The sequence below is a fragment of the Cololabis saira genome, chromosome 24 (genome assembly GCF_033807715.1).
Source record: "Cololabis saira isolate AMF1-May2022 chromosome 24, fColSai1.1, whole genome shotgun sequence".
Classification (NCBI taxonomy): domain Eukaryota; kingdom Metazoa; phylum Chordata; class Actinopteri; order Beloniformes; family Belonidae; genus Cololabis; species Cololabis saira.
The window spans coordinates 2849034-2871994 of NC_084610.1; the positions used below are offsets into that span (position 1 = coordinate 2849034).

Sequence of the window (22961 nt, forward strand, 5' to 3'; positions counted from 1 at the left end):
AAGTTACTTTTGTCCAACATGTGAGGATAAATTAAAAGGGTAAATCGTAAAGATTAAGAAAAAATTGTTCCAGGCTATTCTTCCGTGTTCAGCTCTGCATTGATTTGCAGTCTGAAGAAATGAGCTAACAGGTAGAACAGGTAGTTGTTTTTATAAGTCTTCCTGCATCTCGTAGCACTTGTGCAGAATGTGACGTATGTTTAATTAGCCAATAGTCTGTTGCTTGGTACAGTCTGTTATTTAACACTTGTGGTGTGAAATAAACAAATGTATCAAGTACTTGAAAAATAAGTAAAAGTATAAGTACCATAACTGAAAAGGACTTTGGTAAAAGTCAAAGTCACCTAAGAAAATTACTTGAGTATTAAAGTAGCTCATATTAAATGTACTTCAGTGTCAAAAGTATCTTGTAAAAGTAAAATAGAAACAAAGTATAAACAATAATGAAAATAACAGATCTACAGCCAAACATGCGGAGGCGTGAGCCGTCCTTCCCGTCGGACGTCTCCATTCATTCCTGATAACGGACCTGGTTGGGCATCATCCCTTATTATTCTCCTCCTGCCACATGAAAGCACGTTGCCAGATATTAACATGAATTCACTTACTTGAAGGTGTTTCTTGAGGTTGGATGGGAGATCCTGGACATCTTTATCTTAAGTACAGTTCTATGTTATAATAGTTTTAATTATCAGGTTTTAAACTTTTACTGACGAAATGTTGCCAAGTCTGTTTGTTTATGTGAGACTTTCAGGAAAGTGTCCAATAGTGAATCCTTCTGTTACGTCTAGACCAATCACACCTCACTCACTCTGTCATAAATCACATATTTTCACTCATCCTGACTTATGCTTTCTCTCTCACTCGCACACATGCATGCTCTTACACTCAAGTCTCTCTCAAAAACACATAATATTGAAGAAATAATTTAGAGGAAGGCATAATTAAGCAGGAATCTGAACCAATCAGCTTACAAGGATGGATTGGCCTGGTTTTCTGCTAACAGAAGGGTTTGGACTAAAGCTCAACAATTAATGGCAGTATTAACAGAAATTGGCTGATGTGGTGCTAAAGAGATGGTCTGATCTTTTGTTTATGCATCACCTGCAAATTGTTCAGTCAAACTTGACCTTTGATGGACTCTGTTTAGAGAAGTTTCAAAATTCACATCATCATGTTATTGTTTACAAATACTGAAACAAAAAAAATCATTTTCATAATGCCATTTTGTGAATTCTTATTTTAAAGTTAACTGCCCACTTACTTTAGCTCAGTATATTAACTTATCACTGAGTTCCTGTCAACTTTATTGAAGTGGATTACACTAAGAAGTGTAATACTAAATAAATTGATGGAACGTTGTGTTTCTGTGAAAGGAATCAATTTATGGAACAATCTGAACAAAGAAAATAAAGAATCCAAATCAAAAATTACATTTAAAAGAACAATTAAAACCTGTATGTTAAGGAAATATAACGAAAAATGTTGAGTTTGATTGACATACCCGTAGGCTGTGGTAATTTTATTTAATGTTATTTTAATTTTATTTTAGTTGTTTTTATTCACTTAGTTTTTTGTTTTTTTTTAATTATTATTAAATGATGTTATTTGTGAAAGGGGCAGATCAGATAAGATTCTTCTTCTTTCTGCTCCCTTTTCATTCATAAGTTAGGAACATTTGTATTTGTGTTTGTATTGAATTGTTTTGTTTTTTGAATGAAAATAAAGAATAAAATGAAATGAAATGAAAATGAATACAAATTTCAAGTTATTTGGGCAGAATATATTACAGTAAATTAATATGACTCAAAGTATGAGTTTTAACAGCTTGATTTTAATTAAACTTTACCTAGATACAAGTTTTCACAACTTCAAAGAAAGCAAGCTCACTTAAATATAATAATTTCACTCTACTTCACACAATTAAATTTGTTTACTTACTTTTCCCAAGGTAATCGGTTTCCTACATTTCTTTAAGGAAACTCAACTTGTTAGAATATACGGTGTAGGTGTTTTGAGTTTTCTCCCATCCTGAGATGGCTGAACATTTTTATTTGCTGATTCTTTTCATCAGACAATACCTGACATGTTTCGAGTCATCAGATTGTGTGTTGGTCCCGCCCTTTATCAGCTGATGTTAAAAGGAGACGTGACTCACCTGTAAATCTGACAGACCTGTCAGATTTACAGGTGAGTCACGTCCTCTGCTTTTCTTTTGTTGCTATTGTTTTTCCTGTTGCCAGAGTCCTTACAACCACCAGGAAACTGGACCATATTACACCGGCCGCTCTCAGTGAAACACGCACTGAAGCCACTGCTGCACCCTCGGGAGGTTTATTTGTTTGTTGTTGAGCATGTACTTCAGTAATACGTTCATGTAAATCTATGGTCTTTATAACCATAGTAAATTTCCATTTTTTACCGTAAAATGTGGGAGGAGGGGGCACTTCAAGTGTGGTCACCCTGGGGAGCCACACTGAGTTATTCCGGGTCTGCTCGGGACGGGAGGTTTGCAGAATATTACATCTCAGTGTACTTTAAATTCTCATATAAAAAGCGTATTTTGCAGATTTATTAGTGCCCAAGAGTCTACAGCCTTTAGCTGCAGGGGAGGTAAGATAAAGCCCTGCATTTTCTTATTTCCTACTTTTCAGATTTTTTTATTGTCTTCAGCTTGTCATCCAGGTCTGCACAAGTCTGTTAATGACACAGTCATTTTTATCAGGGTTCTGAGGGGAAACATCTAAAACATGCAGGACAGGGGGTCCTGAGGACCAGGGTTGGAGACCACTTTGATGTGCCCTGAAGCATTTTTGAGTGTGGTACATTATCTCATATGTGCACGCAGATGTGGGATGTGTGCAGACAAATTATGATAAATGATAGTCATGATGATTGTTTCATATGTGCGTAATGCATAAAGCATATACAGGAACACACTTGTTATTCCTTATTTTTCTTTTTTTTCCCCCCTTTACTGTCACCAATGAATGCTAAACAATATAAATCTAAAGTATAAAATAGATCAAAATTTGTGCGGTGTGCATTGTTTTAATATCTCATTGCTTGGTGTGATATTGATTTGCCTGACGCAGCTGGATCTGTGAGTCTTTGTTCACTAAGGGCCCGATTTACTAAGATCCTAAATAAAGAGTACTAAATTGCGTGTGCACTGAAAAAGTTTGCACGTGCTGTTGTGTGTTTTGCGGGTGATCAACTAAGATTGCGTGCGCAATTGATAACAGGTGCAAACCTCAGTATTTAAATGAGGTGTTGCGTGTCTTACGGTTTGCGAGCGCAAAATGAAATTTGACGAGTTGGAGTTAGAGATATTAGTGGAAGAGGCAAATTGTTGTGCCGTATTCAGCACCCCTGCCGTGAAAAGCACCCCCTCGTATATTCAATGATAAGTAGACCAAGAAAAAAAACAACACACTGACACTTCAATATATTTATATATACACACTCACACAAACACATACTTAGGAGTTTATATTATATATATTTACAAATATTATGGAAGACAACACAGTAAGCAGGCTATTAATTAATGACATCAATAACCATTTACCCGATTTTTGTTATCTGTGACTGTGATTGTGGGAAAGTATGACTATTGTGGAATCCATGAACGCATTTAAACATGAATCATTAACACAAAACTGGACGCTAAACAGAACGTGACACGGAATGAGAATATCATTTTTGTCAGACGAGGGGGTGCTTTTCACGGCAGGGGTGCTGAATACGGCACAACACCGGGGTATGACAACTGCAGAACAAGTATAGGCGCACAATAAGAAACACTTTTTTCTCCATGAAAACACGTGATTTATTTATTATCACAAATAAAAAATGAAGGTGCCTCCTGTGGCAACCTTTTGCTGAACAATACTCGATTTAACATTCAAATAAAATATTTCTCCTTTTGCATGTGGAGAATCCTCACCACAAGTTGAGCCATCCCCACCCCAGTCCTCAAATCAGGCACCAACAAGCATCCCTGTGTAATGCTGGGCAGATTAGCACCTTCCTTTCGAACGTATTAAATACAGACGCAATCACAATCTCCGCAAAAACTTTCAGGCTTGGTAAATCTCATTGCGTGTGGTAAATGAACATATTTGCATTTTCCCCTCCCAGTATTTAGCGATTTCTGGCGGGTACGCCCCATATTGATTATTCATCAGGGCAAAAGTACTAAATGAATAGCGTGTGCTATTTTGCTCATTTGAGAGACGCAGTCCTCTTTGCACGCTGTTAGTAGATCAGCTTGCACATTGGTTTGCGGGTGATGTCAAGTTTGCACACGTTTTTACGCACGCAAACCTTTAGTAAATCAGGCCCTAAGATGGTTGTAAAGACTGGGTCAGCAGCATATTTCATTTCCTTCTTAATGAAAGAGCTTTTAAGAGCAACTCTGGGAAACGCGTTTTTCTTCCACAGGCTCCTTAAGAAGGTTTGAAAGAAGCCTTTTGCTGTTAAGAGCTTCTTAACTGATCTGGGAAACACGGCCAAGGCTGGTGAAGCTGCCAGACCGACTGGACCTATAGACTGGACTTAATGCTTGGGCAGATTGTTCTTTTATTATGGTGTAGCATGGGCCAGGGAACTAGTATCAGTCTTTCTGAGGACATGTGGAAGGAGGCATTAGCAAGAATCCAAACATGTTGAGTTAATGCCAGACTTAGATTGATTCAGTATAAAGTTATACACAGGCTTCACTATTCAAAAATTAAACTGAACAGAATGTATCTTACAATATCTTCAGAATGCGACAGGTGCAAAATGGCAGATGGTTCACTAGCACACCTTTTCTGGTTTTGTCCTCTCCTTAGGCTGCGTCCCAATTGACCCCCTCGCCCTCGTTTTCTTCACTACCCCTAAATTTTGCACGTTCCCGTGAGGGTAGTGGTGTCCCAATTCCTCTTTTCACCTAGGGGGAGGGGGCATAACGAGGGCTAGGTGCTGAGAATAGCCCCTTCACATCGAGGGATTTCAGATGCTGACTTCATGAGCGAGGGGCTATGAAAATTTCCCAGAATGCTTTTCGTCGTCATTTGCGGACTGAATCCAAAAAAAAAACTACATGCGGACATTTCTTAGTGAATAAATCAATACTTTGAGTTAGTTTCTGCATAAAAATGCGTTTTGATTACATTTCTAGCGACAAATGTATATTTTACTTTCACAATATTCACTCAGTGAATGTACATAATCCCTTTTTTGTCCGTTGTTCGCGAAGAATCGCGCCGGAGTAAAGGCTGTTAGGTTACGCCTTAGGCTACGTAACCTACGCCGTAGGCTACGTAACGTACGCCGTAGGCTACGTAACCTACGCCGTAGGCTACGTAACCTACGCCGTAGGCCCTGCGTCGATTTGACTCGCCGACCGAAGGCAAACAGGCAGACTCGTCTCGATTGTGAGCAGGCATTTTTTTGTGAGAAATAGAGAGAAATAATCCTGTGCGGAATTTAACAGGTAGCCAGTGGAGGTGGATGAGGGTGGGGGTGATGTGCTGCCAGGGCTTGGTGTGGGTGAGAACCCTGGCAGCTGAATTCTGCACGTACTGGAGCCTGTCCAGGGTTTTACTTGGAACCCCAGACAGGACTCCATTACAGTAATCCAGTCGGGAGGTGATGAAAACATGGATGAGTGTTTCTGCCACAGAGTCAGAGAGTGAGGGACGGAGACGTGCGATGTTTCTGAGGTGGTAGAAGACAGATTTGGTGACCGACTTGATATGTGACTGGAAGGAGAGGGTGGAGTCCAAGATGACGCCCAGATTACGGACCTCGGAGGATGGTGTGATGGTGCAGCCGTCCACCCTGATGAGAAGATCTCCAACCTTCCGGAGCAGTGACTTTGGGGCCACAAGCATGAGCTCCGTCTTATTGCTGTTCAGTTTGAGGAAGTTGGTTGTCATCCAAGATTTTATGGCTGAGAGGCAGTTAACCAAAGACTGAGGGGGGAGCTGGGAGGATGGTGAGGTGCTGAGATGGAGCTGGGTATCGTCAGCGTAGCAGTGGAAACTGAGACCGTGATGGCGTATGATCTGGCCGAGGGGGAGCAGGTAGGTGGTGAAGAGGGTTGGACCGAGCACAGAGCCTTGGGGGACACCATGGTTGACAGGGGCAGGGTGGGAGGAGGAGCCAAGGATGGTGACAAACTGAGTTCTGTTGGTGAGGTAAGATTGGAACCAAGATAAAGCAGAGCCAGAGATACCAAGGAGAGCAGACAGGCGTTCAAGGAGGATGGTGTGGGAGATGGTGTCAAAGGCAGCGGAGAGGTCGAGAAGGATGAGGATGCTGATTTTACCATTGTCTGCAGCAGTGAGGAGGTCATTTGTGATTTTGATGAGAGCGGTCTCAGTACTGTGGTGGGTTCTGTAGGCTGACTGGAAGGGTTCATAGAGCTCATGGTTGGACATATGCTGGTGGAGCTGGGCCGCCACTGCTCTTTCCAGGATCTTACTGAGGAAAGGAAGGTTGGAGATCGGCCGGAAGTTATTGAGGTCCTCAGGGTCCAAACCAGGCTTTTTCAGGATGGGAGTGATGGAGGCGATTTTAAGACTCGGGGGCACTGTACCGGAGCCTATGGAGGAGTTAATTATGTCAGTGATGACGGGACAGAGGGTAGGAAGGCAGGCTTTCACCAAAGCAGTTGGCATGGGGTCCAGAGAGCAGGAGGAGGCTTTGGCTTTGGTGACCAGTTTGGTGACCAGTGCGGTGGTGACAGGGGAGAAAGAAGAGAGAGAGCAGTGGGGGGGGGGGGGGGGGGGGGGCAGGGAAGCTCCAGGGGCGCACCACTTAGTGAACCGCCGGGGGAGGGAGGGTCAGGTGTGAGGAGTTGCTGGTGAATGGTGTCCACCTTAGCACCGAAGAACTCCAGAAACTTGGAGCAGCGCTCCTGGTCCTCTGTGGTAGGGGGGGCGGCAGGGGGGCGGAGCAGGCGATTGATGGTGGAGAACAGTGTCCTGGGGTGATTTTGTTGAGAGCCAATGAGGGTGGAGTAATACCTCACCTTGGTTCTGGCTAGTTCGTCCTTGTATGACCTCACATGCTCTTCAAAAGCCAGCCGGTGGACGGTCAGGCCAGTTTTTTTGTGGAGCTGCTCCAACCGGCGACAGGTGGTCTTAGAGATGCGGAGGTCTGAGGTGAACCAGGGGGCTGGACGGGCATAGGAGACAGAACGGTGTTTGAGGGGGGCCAGAGAGTCCAGGCAGCTGGATAGAGCCGCATTGTAGTGGTAGACCAGGTCCTCCGCCGAAGTGTCAGATGGGACCCGGGCCAAGTGGGCCTCAAGCAGGTCAGACAAAGCTGGTGGACTCACCGACTTGACACTCCTGAAGGAGATGGTCCGTCTGGTATGCAGTGCAGGTGAGGAGACCGGGATGTCGAACAGGACAGCATGATGGTCAGATACAGCCAGATCCAGACATTGCCGATGGGAGGGAGGGGTGCCAGTGGAACACACTAGGTCGAGTGTGTGACCTTTGACATGGGTGGAGCCTCGTACATGCTGGGTGAAGTTAAGACAGTCCAGAACTGACAGGAACTCTGCAGCAAAGCTGCAGTTGGAGGAGTCAACATGAATGTTGAAGTCACCCAGCAGCAGGGTGGATGAAGCCTTGGAGCAAACAGAGGTCAGTAGCTCTGTAAGCTCAGCAATGAAGGTGGTGGAGGCCTTGGGGGGGCGGTAGATGAGGACACACTGTTGTTGTGCAGAACCAGTGAGTGTAAATGTAATACACTCAAAAGAAGTGGTCTTGGGTGTAGGAGTTTCCTTAACCCGGATATCAGCACGGTGGATGACAGCCAGACCCCCGCCCCGGCCAACAGAGCGGGGTTTCTGGAGATAAGTGTATCCAGGGGGAGTAGCTTGGTTCAATTCAATTCAATTTTATTTATATAGCGTCTAATACAACAGAGATGTCTCTAGACGCTTTACAGAGACCCATACCCAGAACATGACCCCTGAGCAGTTATTACATAAACAATGGCAGGTAAAAACTCCCCTAGTGGGAGAAAAACCTTAAGCCAAACAGTGGCAAGGAAAAACTCCCCTTTTAGGAGGGAAGAAACCTTGAGCAGGACCAGGCTCATCAGGGGGGACCCTCCTGCCGAGGGCCAGACTGGTGGGTCAGGGACGGCAACAGCACAGCAGGCAGGTGGAAGCAGCAACAGGATGACCGGGGGTGGGGACCGCAGGCCAGCACGCAGCTCCCGAAGCTCCGGCCCAATCAGCAAGTCCCAGGTTGGGGTGCAGGGTCAGGAAAAGACTTGTGCTCCGTAATGCAAGCTACAAGCCACCCACGACCACCTGCAGGACAAAAGAGAGAAAAGGGAGGAGAAGGGGGGGCCAGCAACGGGATGACCAGGGGTGGGGACCGCAGGCCAGCACGCAGCTCCCGAAGCTCCGGCCCAATCAGCAAGTCCCAGTTCAGAGTCAAAAAATCCTGCTGATTTTGCCAAGTCTCTGTCAAGCACAGAAAATCCAATTTTCGGTCAGTTATGATGTCATTAATCAATAATGCTTTGTTATTGAGGGAGCGAGTGTTAAGCAACATGAATGAGGCAGCAGAGGGAGAAGGCAGAGTAACAGAACTGACACTGTCAACACAGACCAGTGGCCTGAGACAGCCGGCACGCGGCTGCGCGCGCATGTTGTTGTGATGACGTCGCCCCACAACACGGAAGTGCGCCGCGGATGTCAACACCAGGACGGCGTTCATGGCAGTGGGACTAAACTTGTGCCGGGATGCTCTGTGTATGTAGCGGGGGCGCTTTAGGAGACCGAGTGATCGGATGGCATCAAGACAGATGAGAGCCGCGGAGCTTGAAAGCTCCCGCGGAACACAAGAGTAGGATCTGAGCACCATGTTGATGGAGAGATCTAGCCAGCTAGCCGGGAGCCGCGAGCAGAGAGCCCAGCCACGGATAACGCCAGCCAGCGGTGCAATGACCGGAGAAAGGGCACAGGCAGCCCCCTAGGGCGCAATCAGAGTGGCAGGGAGGGAGGAAATCCAATCCGAGACCCGTGAAGATGAGAGTCCTTGATCTCCGGAGAATAGCGTGAGTAGCACAGTAAAAAAGACTGAAATGCACAATCTGCAAGTTGTTGTGGCAGGATTGTGGAAACGATGTCAAATAAAAACAGCGTTAAAATAGACGTTAAAATAGAAAATAGACCGGCGGAGAAGCGGCGACATACACGCCAGCGTCCTCTCACACCGGAAGTGACACATTTTTAGCTCATTACTCATCGTGATGCAATGTGATGAAAGTGGACATGTCATCAGTGATCTGCTATGGTTGTGGAAAATGCGGCCATATTGCAAGCGATTGCCGCCAAAAAGGAGTGTCACAATGGTGAATGTTGTCCTGAGACGTGCAGGAGATAAAATGAAACACAAAGATGACGGAAAAATAAACTGCAGAGGGTCCAGAAAACCAGGAGGAATCACCCTTTGTGTTTAAAGTCAGGCAGTTTCTTCCTGACAGTATGAAGAAAAATGAACCAATGGTGGACTGTGGAGCTACTTCACACATTTGATGAGTGTTTTGATCCAAAGAAATATTGCATGGAGTTGGCTGACGGATCCAGGAATTTTATTTTTATGCAAAATGTTTGTAAATAAGCAGTAATGTAGCACACAGATTTGATGTGTTTACATGACAAAAAATAAATAAATACAACTAAACTCCTTGAATAATTGTGATCACAATATTTATCAAAATAATCATGATTATCATTTTGGCCATAGTCGTGCACCCAAATCTCAGTTAACAAAAAGGTGCCCGCTGCTTATCTTGGTCCTCAGAGCCTTCCAGGCTGATCCACAGCCAGTCACGGAGGTCTGATGTTAAAATTAACTCTTCTCTTGCTTTTTAGTAACATCCAAATGCTCTACCAACTGTGCTGCAGCTAATTTTTCCCTTTTTTTCCAGGCCACAGCGGCACCTCGGATACAAAGCTTGAAAAAGCAAAGAAATGGAAAAATCCTACAATTAAATTTACTTTATTTAAATGTATTATCCTTTTCCATTTAATATCTGCACGGAGACATGCTGAGATTAGAGAAACATGAGGAAACCTATCATTTAAAAGGTAAAGTTTGACAATTATGCTGATATTGTATTTGTAGGTCAGTCTGGAAGAGTCTGATGACGAAGCTTGGCACAAGTGAACTGGATCCTCAACAAATCAGTCAGCATTTCTGATCTCACCACTGAACCCGCATTTGAAACGGATGCTTGATTCCCAGATGTTCATTTCTGAGTGTTTTTGTTGTAAACCAACGAGGAGTCAAATAAACCTCAGTAGGAAATAGACTGTACTTACTCTGCAGTAGGAGTCTGTGCAAGCAGGGGCCTGTACTACGAAGCGGGATTTGGGGTTAGCGAGGTAACTTCAGGTTTAACCCTGGGTTTTCAGGACTACGACGGTGGTTCACTTCTTAGCGGGGCACATCGCCATGGTAACTTATGCTGAACAGCTAACCTGCTCCGGAGCAGGTTATGTTCGAGATACAGATCGCCGGGTGTAAAAGCACCGCCCACTGACCAATCAGCTCTCTTGGAAAATGACATGCCCTTTCGAAGAGAATCCAGTGGGGCTTGGTGCGCGGATCGTGAGAGGATCCCTCCGAAGAGAACGCGTATTCAGGGACCACCAAAACCCCTTTGCTTTCCCTGATGAGTACCTGTATAAACGATCCAGAAAAAAAGGAAAAAAAGAAAAAAGAGGTGGAGGAGAAAATAAAAAATAAATCAATCAATGAATAAATAAAACAAATCATCACCCAAAATCCGATGTACAGTCAATCCAAAACTAATACCAATTAAATAAATAAATCAAGAAGAAATGAAAAAGAAGATGCATTTGTAAGGGGATAGCAAAAAAGGGATTTTCAATTTCGTCCCTCGAACATTCTGAGAAGTCACTTTAAAATACTAAATACCCCCCTCCTGAAAAAATAAAAAATTAAATAAAATAAATAAAAAAAAACAATTCTTTGGTACAGCATCAGCACAAGTTATCGGTCAACAACAATAGTTATAGAACCAATATATACAGACTGTCTCAGAAAATTAGAATATTGTGATTTTCTGTAATGCAAACACAAAAACAAAAAAAATGTCATACATTCTGGATTCATTACAAATCAACTGAAATATTGCAAGCCTTTTATTATTTTAATATTGCTGATCATGGTTTACAGTTTAAGATTAAGATTCCCAGAATATTCAAATATATGTTTATATCCCTATGAATTTACGCATTTATACAGTCAGCGATCTTTTGCCAGCTGTCTTTCGTGCATTTTGCAGCTGCAACTGTGTTGCTTTTTGCCTGTATTCTCATCATATTTCCGTAAAATTATTGTTTGCTCTTCGCTACTGAAATAAGCGGCTCTGACAGCGGACTTCTCCATGCTTGCGACTGGTCATGCGCTGAAAACACCGCCCCTTTTATGTGCACGCGCTCATATCCAGATTGGAGAAACCTGGGTTGATATACCGAGTTGATAACCGCCGTCGTGTGACCGCTTAGCGTGATTGCAATTGTCCCGCTTAGTGAATCTGGATAAGGAAAAGATATCCTGGATATGTTGAACTTGCTTCGTAGTACAGGCCCCAGGAGTCACAGCAAGTATTTGTGGTTGAAGGTTTTGGTTTGCAGGTGAGTTCATCCTTGTTATGAGCAGAAAGAGGGAGAACAATCAACATGGAGCGGAGAATGAGAGCTGTCCCTGGACTGGTGTTAAATAGTCAACCTAAAAGAAAAATTATTAAGATATAATCCATAACACATTTCCAAATAAGAAGGCTACATCAGAATACAGATTAAAAGGTAAGAGACTAAGCTAAAATACATACATACACAGGTTAACATAAGCTCAACAACAGACAATTGCTACAGACAAAAACAGAAACAACATGAAGCAGCAACAGTAACATCAACATTAATAACTCGAGACACAGTAACATTAACACAGTAACACACCAACAGGCCAAAAACAAACAAGACAAAAGCACTAAACACAGAATAAAAAGCCATGCACAAAAAGCAACAGTGTAACTAGACAAACTAATAGGCAACATGACAGGCAGGGCAGCAAGCCAGGAAAATTAAACACTAAAATGTAATGTTGACAGCCTTGGCCACTAATTAACCACTGTTTTAGATAAAATTTAAAAGAAGCATAATTTGATTGGTTTCTATTTATCACATACATACAAATATAGTCTCTGTTTTTCTTCCATCTCTTATTAAAACTTTTGCTACTCAAAATATTATTTTAATGAAAAGTAAGTAGTTCCTCCTTGTTCAATTAGTTCTTTCTCATCAGCCGATACGTTTAAAGCATCTTTGATGCAATTGCATACAAATACGCTCTTTGTGTAAAATAATACCTTTCTAACAAGTACATTTAGTCAGCAAAACAGTCGCTAACACACTTTTAACACCATTCAAGAACATTTTCCATTACTTAAGAATAAAAAAATCCCAATACACTCAATTAATTACTCCTTTAGCTAAAGCCTCTATGTACACACGACACCTGTTTTTAGTTAAATAATGCCCACACAAGTGGGAAATTAAGTTATCTGCCGCTGGTTTTATCTTAAACAATGAAATAATGTTCTTGTACAACAATAAGTTGCTAAATACGTCGAGTTTTTACCTCAAACTGGTAAAGCCAAATTTTAAAAAGTGACGTTAAGAACAGCTGGAGTGAACTTAATTGCCGCGCAATGCGCATGCGCCCCAGTACAAGGTTGCTTAGCAACCGCAGTGTCTTTCTGCCATCAAGTGTTATTGAAACGTTAAAACCAAACCAACCATTCAGTAATAATCAATATTTTGTTGATGGAGTAGTCAAACATTTTAATATGTTACACTGAAAAGAACAAACCAAAAAACTTGTGAATGTGCATTCAAGTTGAGACACTGAAATAAATCTATGTAGCATGTTTTATGGGACTAGCTGAGGTCGTGTATTCTTAGGACCATTTGAGATTAAATGAATAAATAAAGGTAGCTTATGAATTCTAAACTCAAAAATTAAATTACTGATTTCATAAACATACATTAAAAAAAGAAAAACTCAGATATTTTAACAATTAAACTTGCAAATTTGAAGGAAAGAAAATCCCCTATGAAGGGGGGGCTATCGTGTTACTATCACAAGAAGATCAATAATAGATGCAGTTGATTACTATTGATGGTTTTATCGTCCGTGATGTAAAAAAAATGAAAATATGTTTGAGCTGTTATAAAAAAATATTCACCAAATATGATTTGCAGTGGAGATTTTAATTGCACACTAATGTCTAGTGAGTATGGATGGCCATGTTTTATGCATTTTGGATGGAGATCATAACAGATTATGCAGATTAAAATTTCTCGTGGATTTTAGTTCGATTATAACCTGATTATCAGGTGAGAGCAGTCACCTGGGCTCTTGATGCTAGAAATAAAAGGCACTGTCGCCCTCTAGAGGTCAGAAGGTTAACGTCAGCTCATGAAAAGTACATTTAAAAAACAAAATGTCCATCTCAAAGAAAAAACCACACGTTCCACAGAGAAATATTTATTCCACATCCATATCAACAACACACAAATAATTTGCAATTTACAGTCATGTGTTTCATTTACAGTTTCTTTTAAAAGGAGATCCAAAGGCTTTTTGTTGAAAGAGTAAATGATAAGAGAACTTAATAATTTAGGTTAGAGCTTTATTTTTTATCATTATATCATTAAAACATCTACAGTCACTGCTCTTTCAGCTTTTGCACCGTCCATGTCTGGCTGTGCATCTGTTAACGTATGTTCTAAAAAGGTTTCTAGATTTTGACTGCGTTGACTGTTGTCAATTTCCCCATAAATATTACCCTTTCACTTCATATTTATGCGAGTTTGGAGTCCATCAAAACCACTGCAGGTTTCATTCCACTGTTGAGAGCTTGTGCTTTAGATTGTGTACTTATTAACAGCGGGGGAAAGTATTACACCAACATCCTACAAGTTGCACAGCTCTCATATAAAGCCAGAAATTAAATATCTAGCATTGATCAGCATTGGCTTTACCCCCCTAAACATGGCTGCTGCTTGTGTCCTTCTTGCTGTAACGGTTTGAGGTTTTATGAGAAACACACTGGGCTGATGTCCAGGCCAAACTCCTGATCAGGCTTTCCAACGTCCATGGGGGCCACGTCTACAATGGGGAGCCTGATGGGGGTTTGAGTCCTGTACTCAATCACTGTCTTGCTCCACTCTGCACTGGATTTCTGAGGAACAAGGAAGACGTCAGTGAGTTATCTTAGAACCACTTTTATGAAATGACAGTGTTTTATTGCAGACTTACTGAGCAGCCATCCTCGATGACGGTGTATCGCAGCCGGGCGTTGCCCTGGGCTCTGAATTCTTGGCCGTTGGAGCCTCGGAGGACCAGAGCTTTCTTCAGGTTGCTGCTCTGGTCATCTTTAAAAGCCACACTGTTCTTGCAGTGGTATGTGATGTTCTGGTGCGACTCCTTGGACAAAAGCTGAAGCATCTTCATCTGGACCGCCACCACGTTCTGTTGCTCTTCCTTGTTGCCATAGTGGAACTGGAAAGAGAGGTTAGATGTTAGAGTGCACCAAGCGCCACTGACCCTCACGTTAATATGTGCAACTTTGCAGAAGAGATACCGTATTTTCTGGACTATAAGCTGCACCTGCATATAAGCCGCATACCCTCTATTAAAAAAAAAAAAGATATGCAAGCCGCAGATATTCATGTTGTTAGATTAGATATTTACTACATGTACAGAAGGATTTTGAACTGTAAATGATGTACATGTTTGTACCTAAATAGATCCTTTCCTTACAGTGTCTTTTAACACGGCAGCAACTTTGCTGATTAAAACGGGACAAGAGAAAATAACCAGTATTTATTTATCTGTTTGAAATCTGCTTCTACCTACTTCTATCTGCTAAAGAAGAAGTAGCGTATTCTTCTTTGCATTTGTTTTGATTCTAATTCCGGTTAGAGCGCCCCGAGCGGTGGAAGAAAAATCCACAGAATAGAACCTTTGTATAAGCTGCATGGTTGAAAACCTATGAAAAAAGTAGCGGCTTATAGTCCAGAAAATACGGTAGTTAAAAAAAAACAGTTTTGGTTTTCAAAAACCCTCTGAGTGACGTCACAGGATGTTTGTCCGGTAATTATACAGATTACACACATCACATGCAAGATTTAAACAATTAAGCCTGTGGACGCTTCCTTACTTTAGTTCCTCCATTCATGTCAGCTCCAAACCAGATGGGTTTGCTTGGACTGGGACTGGATTTGGTCCACCAGACTTTACCGGGAACGTTGACCAAATTAGCAGAAATGCAGGTTTCACCAGTTTCCATGTTGCAGAAGACCTTGATGGCATCTTTTGTGCTTCCTTGGTTTGGATCCAACCAGTACTCACCTGTGTCAAAGGTGCAACGACAAGATGTAAATACCACACAAGAATCCCAAACTATGAAAAGAAGATTAATTGAACAAGATCCTGACCGCTCTTTTTCTGAGGGTAGCACTGCCTGATGTCCTGGCAGGTTTTGGCCGGGTTCATCTTGCTGCCGTCTGGACTACGTAGGTTTTGCAGGTGTCCGCTGAGGGTCTTCAGTGTGGCCTGGAGACCCATTTCTGCATGCAGGACAGCCGGGTTCTTGTTGGGCAGAGCTTCGTCCTCGTTGAACTCGGGGGGTGGAGGAAAATCAGCTCCTACATCGTAGTCGGTGAGTTCCATCGCTTTGGGAAAGCCAATCCCTTCATAATCGACCAGGCCACCAAAGAGGCGTTCCATAACATTGCTGGGAGGTCCAGGGGGCCCTGGAGGGCCAGGAGGTCCAGGTTCACCAGGTGGACCCTGATAAAATATACTTTATTTTCTTTTGTTCTCGAGGAAACACATGATGTATTTTAACAAGAATAGCTGATCTCTAGAAAACAAATCCTTCCTCTCTCAAAATTTTACATTGACCTCTTGAAAGGTGCTGCACACATTAAATGACTACGTTTACATGTAGTCAAGATTGGGGTTATTGCTAATATTCCGATTACTGAAACATTGGGAATATTCTGTTTACATGGTAATTAATCATTCAGGATATCTGGATCAAACCAGCGACGCGCGGAGAACGTCATGACGCAATTACCGTCATTTCCTCTTCTTCTTCCTGTATCCAAATTCAAAACAAATGCTGCTTCGCGCAACTTTTCTCTCACCTTCTTCTAAATCTGGTACTTTCTAGCGTCTACAAATGCAGAAATGTTCATATCCTTCATTACATTTATGAAGTGATTAGTCTCCTCCTGGTCTTGTGTTTCTCCGTGTTTATAAGAACTTCCTGGACTCAAAAGACCAGGATTCCTTGTGAACAGAGCATGTGCAGAAAACAAATTAATGTTCCGTTTGATGGGGATATTCTGTTTGGCGTTTACATGACCCAATATTCAGGTTTTAAAAGGAGTAACCCAGGGGTCATATTGGGGTTTTTAAAAACCTGAATATGAGCAAATTGGGGTTATTCAAAGGGGTTATTGGTGTTTACATGGACGTGCAAATTCGGGTTATTGCCAATATTGGGGTTTTAAAAGGGTTATTGCTGCATGGAAACACAGTCAGTGACTAAATGAAAACCTATCAAAGTGTCATCGGTGAACCTGATAGGTTGATATCTGTATCTGATGTCACCTGTGTTCCGAGGTCTCCCATTGTTCCTCTGGTTCCTGGAGAACCCATTGGTCCAGGCTGGCCGATGTTTCCCTCCTTTCCTGAAGGACCCACAACTCCAGGAGGCCCCTGCGTGGTCATACGATGGGTGGAGATTTAAATCGTGATACAAAGTGTTTTTACTTTACGGTCAACTTTATACATGACTTCATTTTTACCCTCGATCCAGCTGGTCCAACGATCCCGAAGGCTCCTGCGTCTCCTGTGGCGCCCTGAAACAGAGACCATGAACCTTTCAGTACCTTCACAGAGAAAATTACTCAAAGAAATCTTGATTTTATTTATTTATTTTACTTTAAGCTCATGCTCATGAGGCCAATGTTTGAGCTTTCTTCTTGAAAATGACTCGCAGTACCTAATTTAAGATGACTATATTTCAGCAACTACAAGGTGAATTTTAATAAATCTGGCATCAAAATAAAAGTAACATGTGTAAGTGTAAAATCAAATATATTCATTACGAGGAATAAATGAAAATGAAAACGGACCACAGCAAAATTTGATTTAACAAATAGACTTGAGATGAATCAAGTGGAGTTTTGCACTGGAATATAATTTGTGAAGCCAAAACACCAAAGATCAGACCCAATTCAGAGTTGGGCTGTTCACTCGATGTGGCCTGTGGTCCTGCTGTTGGTGTGTGTCAGTGTGGGCTCCTGTGATTGGTTGTTCTTTTCAGGCTGGATCTCCCCTGGCAGCTGTGGCACACCTGTATTATATGTCCGATACAAAGGCACTTATGGCACCGCTGCATCTGTGAATATACTCTGTTTCCTTCTTATTTTGGGTCTTACAACCTCCTCAAACCTAAGTGATCTGTTTTTGCAGAGCGGTGACCGCCACGTCGCTGGAACCTGTGTTCTCTTTTGTGGAACTGTGTTTCGTGTCGGGGGACACAGTCTTCAGGCTTACAGCCAAACATTTCCTAATTCACCTGGTGCATTTGTATATTGTGTCATGTTTTGTACAATTAAAAAGGGCTTTAATGATCTCTGCCTTATGCCCTTGGTACCGTCCATTAGGAATGGGTGATATTTTACCGTTCACGATAAACCGTCCAAAAAATTCCCCACGGTAAGAATTTGTCATATCGCGGTAAAAGCGATAAAATCCTGTTAATGACGTTTTTGTGTAAAATGTGCGGGAAGGAAGGAAGGAAGGAAGGAAGGAAGGAAGATATGAGCCAGAAAGAAAGATATGATATGAAGAAAAAGGTGAAGTTGAATTGGTATTTTTTTTATCGTCATTTTTATCGTTATCGGTATAAATGCCAGAAATTATCATGATACATTTGTTAGTCCATACCGCCCATCTCTACCGTCCATCAACCTTACTGAGTTAAATACAGGTCCTACCTACGCGGAATAAAGGTAATTCATTTCCGAACTTGTTTCATGTTTTAGCTTAAAAAGAAAACAATGGGGGCGCTGTTGAGCAGTCAATGGAGTGAGACGTACTTTTTTTTGGCTCCTGCCAACTTCTGATATAATTGTTATTTAGTAGTGCAATTTTTTGAAAAAAAAAAAATTGTGTTTTTGGTTGCTCCTTTTCATCGACCTCCACAAGATATTTTTTTTTTCATTTTTGGATTGCGTTATGATGGCGGGGAGAGGAAAAAGCCGCACGATCCAGACGCAGCTGAGGGCTCACGCACAGGCCTCGACGCCCGAGTCGCCAGCTCAAGATACCGAGCCAGCCCCCGTTTTGGACGCTGCGACCCTGAAATTGGAGCTCCTATCCTCCCTTAAAGAAGATATCGCTGGTATCATTAAGAAGGAGCTCCAAGAGGTTATCGGTGACGCTTTGGCCCCTCTTCGACTCGAGATGCAGTCCGTTAAACTGCAGATGGCGAGCGACAGCGCTGCCATCGATGCTAAGTTGGCTAAGCTAACGGCTACTTTGGGTGAGATGGAGGGGGCCCTGACCGGGTGTTCAGATGATGTGGCTGCCATGAAACCAAGCATTGACCGCCTTACTGCCAGGGTTGCCATGCTGGAAGACAAGTGTGAAGACTTAGAATCGAGATCGCGACGGAATAATATAAGGATTATTGGAGTGGAGGAGGGCCCTGGCTCGTGCTCTCCCACCGCGGTGGCTGCGCTGCTAAAGGATGCATTCTCCCTGGATAAAGAACCGCTGGTGGACCGGTCTCATCGGACTCTTCAGCCTAAACCTAAGACCGGGGATCGACCACGGGCCATTGTGTGCAGGCTTCACTACTATGGTGATTGTGTGGACATTTTGCGGCGGGCCCGGGAGCTGCAGCGGATCAAGGTGGGAAATGTGACGGTGTCGGTGTTTCCAGACTACACGGCAAAGATAGCACGGGCCCGGGCGGCGTTCAACGAGGTCAGGCGGCAGCTCCGTGGCATCGAGGGGGTGAAATATGGACTGTTTCACCCGGCACAGCTACGCGTTACCTACCAGGGGGCCGAAAAGAAGTTTACTTCACCAGAAGACGCCATGGTATATGTCAAGACTTTGATCTCCAGCTGAGCGGCGGACTAATTGTATAATTAATATGTCGGCAGGGTCTTTTGAAGTTTTATTATTACCATCTGGACTGGGCGGTTATTCGTGATATGCTGGAGGTGATTTAAGGAGTGGTGAGTTTAATTTTGACATTACCAGCAATTTTTTCCTTTTTTTTTTTTTGTTCAGATGGTTATACTGGAGCAATGCAGTATTTAACTATTTTTGCACACGTGTTTTTTTTTCTTTCTTTCTATTTTTGGAAGTTGGCGGAGTCAATTTCTTTCTGTTTTTTCGTTGACTCTTTTCCTCTTTGGGTGCTTGGCACTACCTCCGAGTTGTTCCTAGTTTATTGTGAACAACTTTTTTTTGGGGTATGTTTATCACTGCTGTCTCCGTTGTTTTTTGGTTAAATGGAGACTTTGGGTGTACTTTTGTTTGGGGTTTTCTTTTTTGTTTTGTTTTTTTTGGGTGGGTGGTGTTTTTTTTTTATTACCTCAGCTCACAACAGCGGTTCTGTTTTTATTTTTATTTTGTAAATGACTAGTACCAATAAAGGCCCTGGTTCAACTCCACTAGGCGCATCTTTAAGATTCATCAGTTGGAATATCAAGGGCATGGGTCACCCTGTCAAAAGATCAAAAGTTTTTTCTCACTTAAAACAACTAAAATCTTCCATAGTGTTCCTACAGGAGACCCATCTTCGGATGAAAGATCATAATCGGTTGCGCTGCTCATGGGTAAGCCAAGTTTTCCATTCTGAGTTTAATTCTAAATCAAGAGGGGTTGCTATTCTCATACATAAAAATGTACAATTCTCAGCTAGTAACATCATAGCAGATAAAAACGGCAGGTATGTGATAGTTTCCGGGACTTTGATGCAGAAAAAGGTTCTCTTAGTTAATGTATATGCCCCGAATATAGATGACCCAGATTTTGTGAACAAACTACTAAGTAGCCTACCGTGTTTGAATTCATGTTTACTAATTCTTGGGGGAGACCTAAACTGTGTTTTTCAGCCATCACTAGATAGATCTAATCCCCGTAATCTAAATAAATCTTTAATGTCTCAAACATTTTCCGATTTCATGACACAGAATGGCCTTGTTGATCCTTGGAGATTCCGCAACCCAACTAGTAAAAAATTCTCCTTTTTTTCTAAGGTACATCACTCTTACTCCAGGATTGATTACTTTTTTATTGACTGCTCTCTGAATTCCTGTGTAGCTGCCTGCGATTATCAAAGTATAATAATTTCTGATCATGCACCACTACTTTTAGATATTCAGTTGGGCACCCATAAACGTAATCTTCCTTCATGGAGGTTCAACTCTCTTCTTTTGGCAGATAAAGAGTTTTGTGATTTTATTTCTAACTCAATTGACGATTTTTTATTGTTTAATAAGGATGAGTCTACCTCATATTCACTACTCTGGGAGACGCTTAAATCCTACCTCAGGGGGCAAATCATTTATTACACTGCACTTGCTAATAAGAGACGGTATGCTAGGCTTGCTGAACTCACTTTGGCTATAAGCAATATAGATCAAAGGTATGCTTCAAATCCTACACCAGAATTATTTAAACAGCGCATAGAGGTACAATCAGAAGTTGATCTAATTTCGACTCAAGAAGCTGAACGATTATTACTACAAAGTCGGGGTACTCATTATGAATATGGAGATAAAGCGAGCCGTCTTTTAGCTCATCAGCTGCGGCGTCAGGCGAACTCTCGAATTATTAGTAGCGTTCAGAATGCCCAGCGTACAATTACGACGGATCCTGGTGAAATTAATGCTGCATTCAGATCATTTTATTCTTCTCTGTACACGTCGGAATTTCCGAAAGATTCAAATACCATGTACACATTTCTCAGGGACCTTTCAAATCCGGTAATTGACTCAGAGACAGCAATGGAACTAGATTCTCCACTCGGCCTGGCTGAAATAAATAATTCAATTAAAGCAATGCAATCAAACAAAGCACCTGGCCCGGATGGGTTCCCTATCGAATTCTATAAGAAGTTTATAGAGAAATTGTCGCCCTTGCTTCTAGCTACATTTGATGAATCATTAGAACGTGGTACCCTCCCTCCGACTTTAACGCAAGCCTCTATTGTTTTACTTCAAAAAAAAGACAAAGATCCAACTCTATGTGGCTCCTATAGACCATTATCATTGCTTAATGCTGATGTGAAAGTGTTAGCTAAAGTAATCTCTTCCCGGTTGGAGAAGGTTCTTCCCCTAATCATATCAGAGGAGCAGAATGGTTTTGTCAGGGGTCGACAGTTATTTTATAATGTTCGTACCCTTTTGGATATTATTTATACAAAAAAGCAATCTGATTCACCAGAAATAGTCATTTCGCTTGATGCGGAAAAAGCGTTTGACAGGGTAGAATATGAGTATTTGTTTGCTGTTCTGAGGAAATTTGGATTCAATGAGAAATTTGTTACCTGGATTCGTCTCCTTTATACTTCTCCGAAAGCTAGAGTTCAAACGAACGATATTTTTTCTGATTATTTTCCTCTCGGACGTGGCACACGACAAGGCTGTCCACTATCACCCCTGCTTTTCGCTATTGCCATTGAGCCTTTGTCCATTGCTTTGCGCTCGCCTGATTTATTCAGTGGGATTGTCCGGAATGGAACCGAACACAAGCTATCGTTATATGCGGATGATTTATTATTATACGTGTCGAGTCCAGTTAGTTCTATCCCCAACGTTTTGAACATTTTAAATATTTTCAGCTCCTTTTCCGGTTATAAATTAAATTTGGAGAAAAGCGAATGCTTTCCTGTTAATACGACTGCCTGTGGTCTTCAACAATCTGATATACCTTTCAAACTTTGTCACTCGGGTTTCAAGTATCTTGGCGTAAATGTAACACGCTCTTTCTCTGATCTAGCTTCAGCAAACCTTTCCCCTCTCATTTCAAAAATAACTTCTGACGTTCAGCATTGGCGAAATCTGCCTCTCTCCCTTCTGGGCAGGATTAATGTTGTTAAAATGAATATCTTACCTAAGTTTCTTTTTTTATTCCAGACAATCCCCCTTTTTCTGCCAAAAAATTTTTTTGATTCTATAGATAAGATTATAACTGGCTTCATTTGGAATGGGAAACCGCCTAGAGTTCGTAAAAAATTATTGCAAAGATGCAGACTTAGTGGGGGACTGGCACTGCCGGATTTTCAATCTTATTATTGGGCGGCACATATACAGAAAATTTGCTATTGGTTGAAGCTTCCTCTCTCCCCATGGTGTAGAATGGAACTGTCATCCTGTCATGGTTCATCATTACCTGCATTAATTTACTCATCACTACCTATAAAACCATCTTTGTATACGGACAGTCACGTGGTTCTCAACACTTTAAAAATTTGGTTCCAATTTAGGCGGCGTTTCGGCTTTGTAGCTGCCTCCTCTCTGTGTCCTTTAACTAAAAATCATTTGTTTCCCCCTTCTCTCTCAGATTCATCATTCACCATTTGGCATGACAAGGGTATTAAACAAATAAGACAACTATATAGGTCCGGCCTCTTTGATAGCTTCTCCAATTTATCTTCCAACTATGACTTACCTGGCACCCATCTTTTTCGTTATTTTCAAATCCGTAACCTTGTCACCAAGTGTTTTGCCAACTTCCCCTCTATACCTCCTGTTCAACCCTGGGAAAGTATGGTTACATATGGTCCACAACAAAGAGGGGTGA

General features: G+C 42.2%; 2 protein-coding genes across 2 annotated transcripts in view; both read right to left on the minus strand.

The window, feature by feature from the left end:
• Positions 1-7090, minus strand: part of LOC133425044 (NACHT, LRR and PYD domains-containing protein 12-like) — a 210295-nt gene extending 203205 nt beyond the window's left edge. Inside the window, exon 1 of the mRNA XM_061715695.1 lies at positions 7025-7090. The gene's annotated coding sequence lies outside the window, so the exon portion shown is untranslated. The remainder of the gene's footprint in view (positions 1-7024) is intronic.
• A 6495-nt stretch (positions 7091-13585) lies between these two features.
• Positions 13586-22961, minus strand: part of LOC133425418 (collagen alpha-2(V) chain-like) — a 56137-nt gene continuing 46761 nt past the window's right edge. Inside the window, exons 50-55 of the mRNA XM_061716267.1 lie at positions 16937-16990; positions 16740-16847; positions 15557-15911; positions 15280-15470; positions 14376-14618; positions 13586-14298 (exon numbers count right to left, since the gene is read on the minus strand). Of these exons, the coding sequence (XP_061572251.1) occupies positions 14152-14298; positions 14376-14618; positions 15280-15470; positions 15557-15911; positions 16740-16847; positions 16937-16990 (1098 nt within the window). The 3' untranslated portion in view covers positions 13586-14151. The remainder of the gene's footprint in view (positions 14299-14375; positions 14619-15279; positions 15471-15556; positions 15912-16739; positions 16848-16936; positions 16991-22961) is intronic.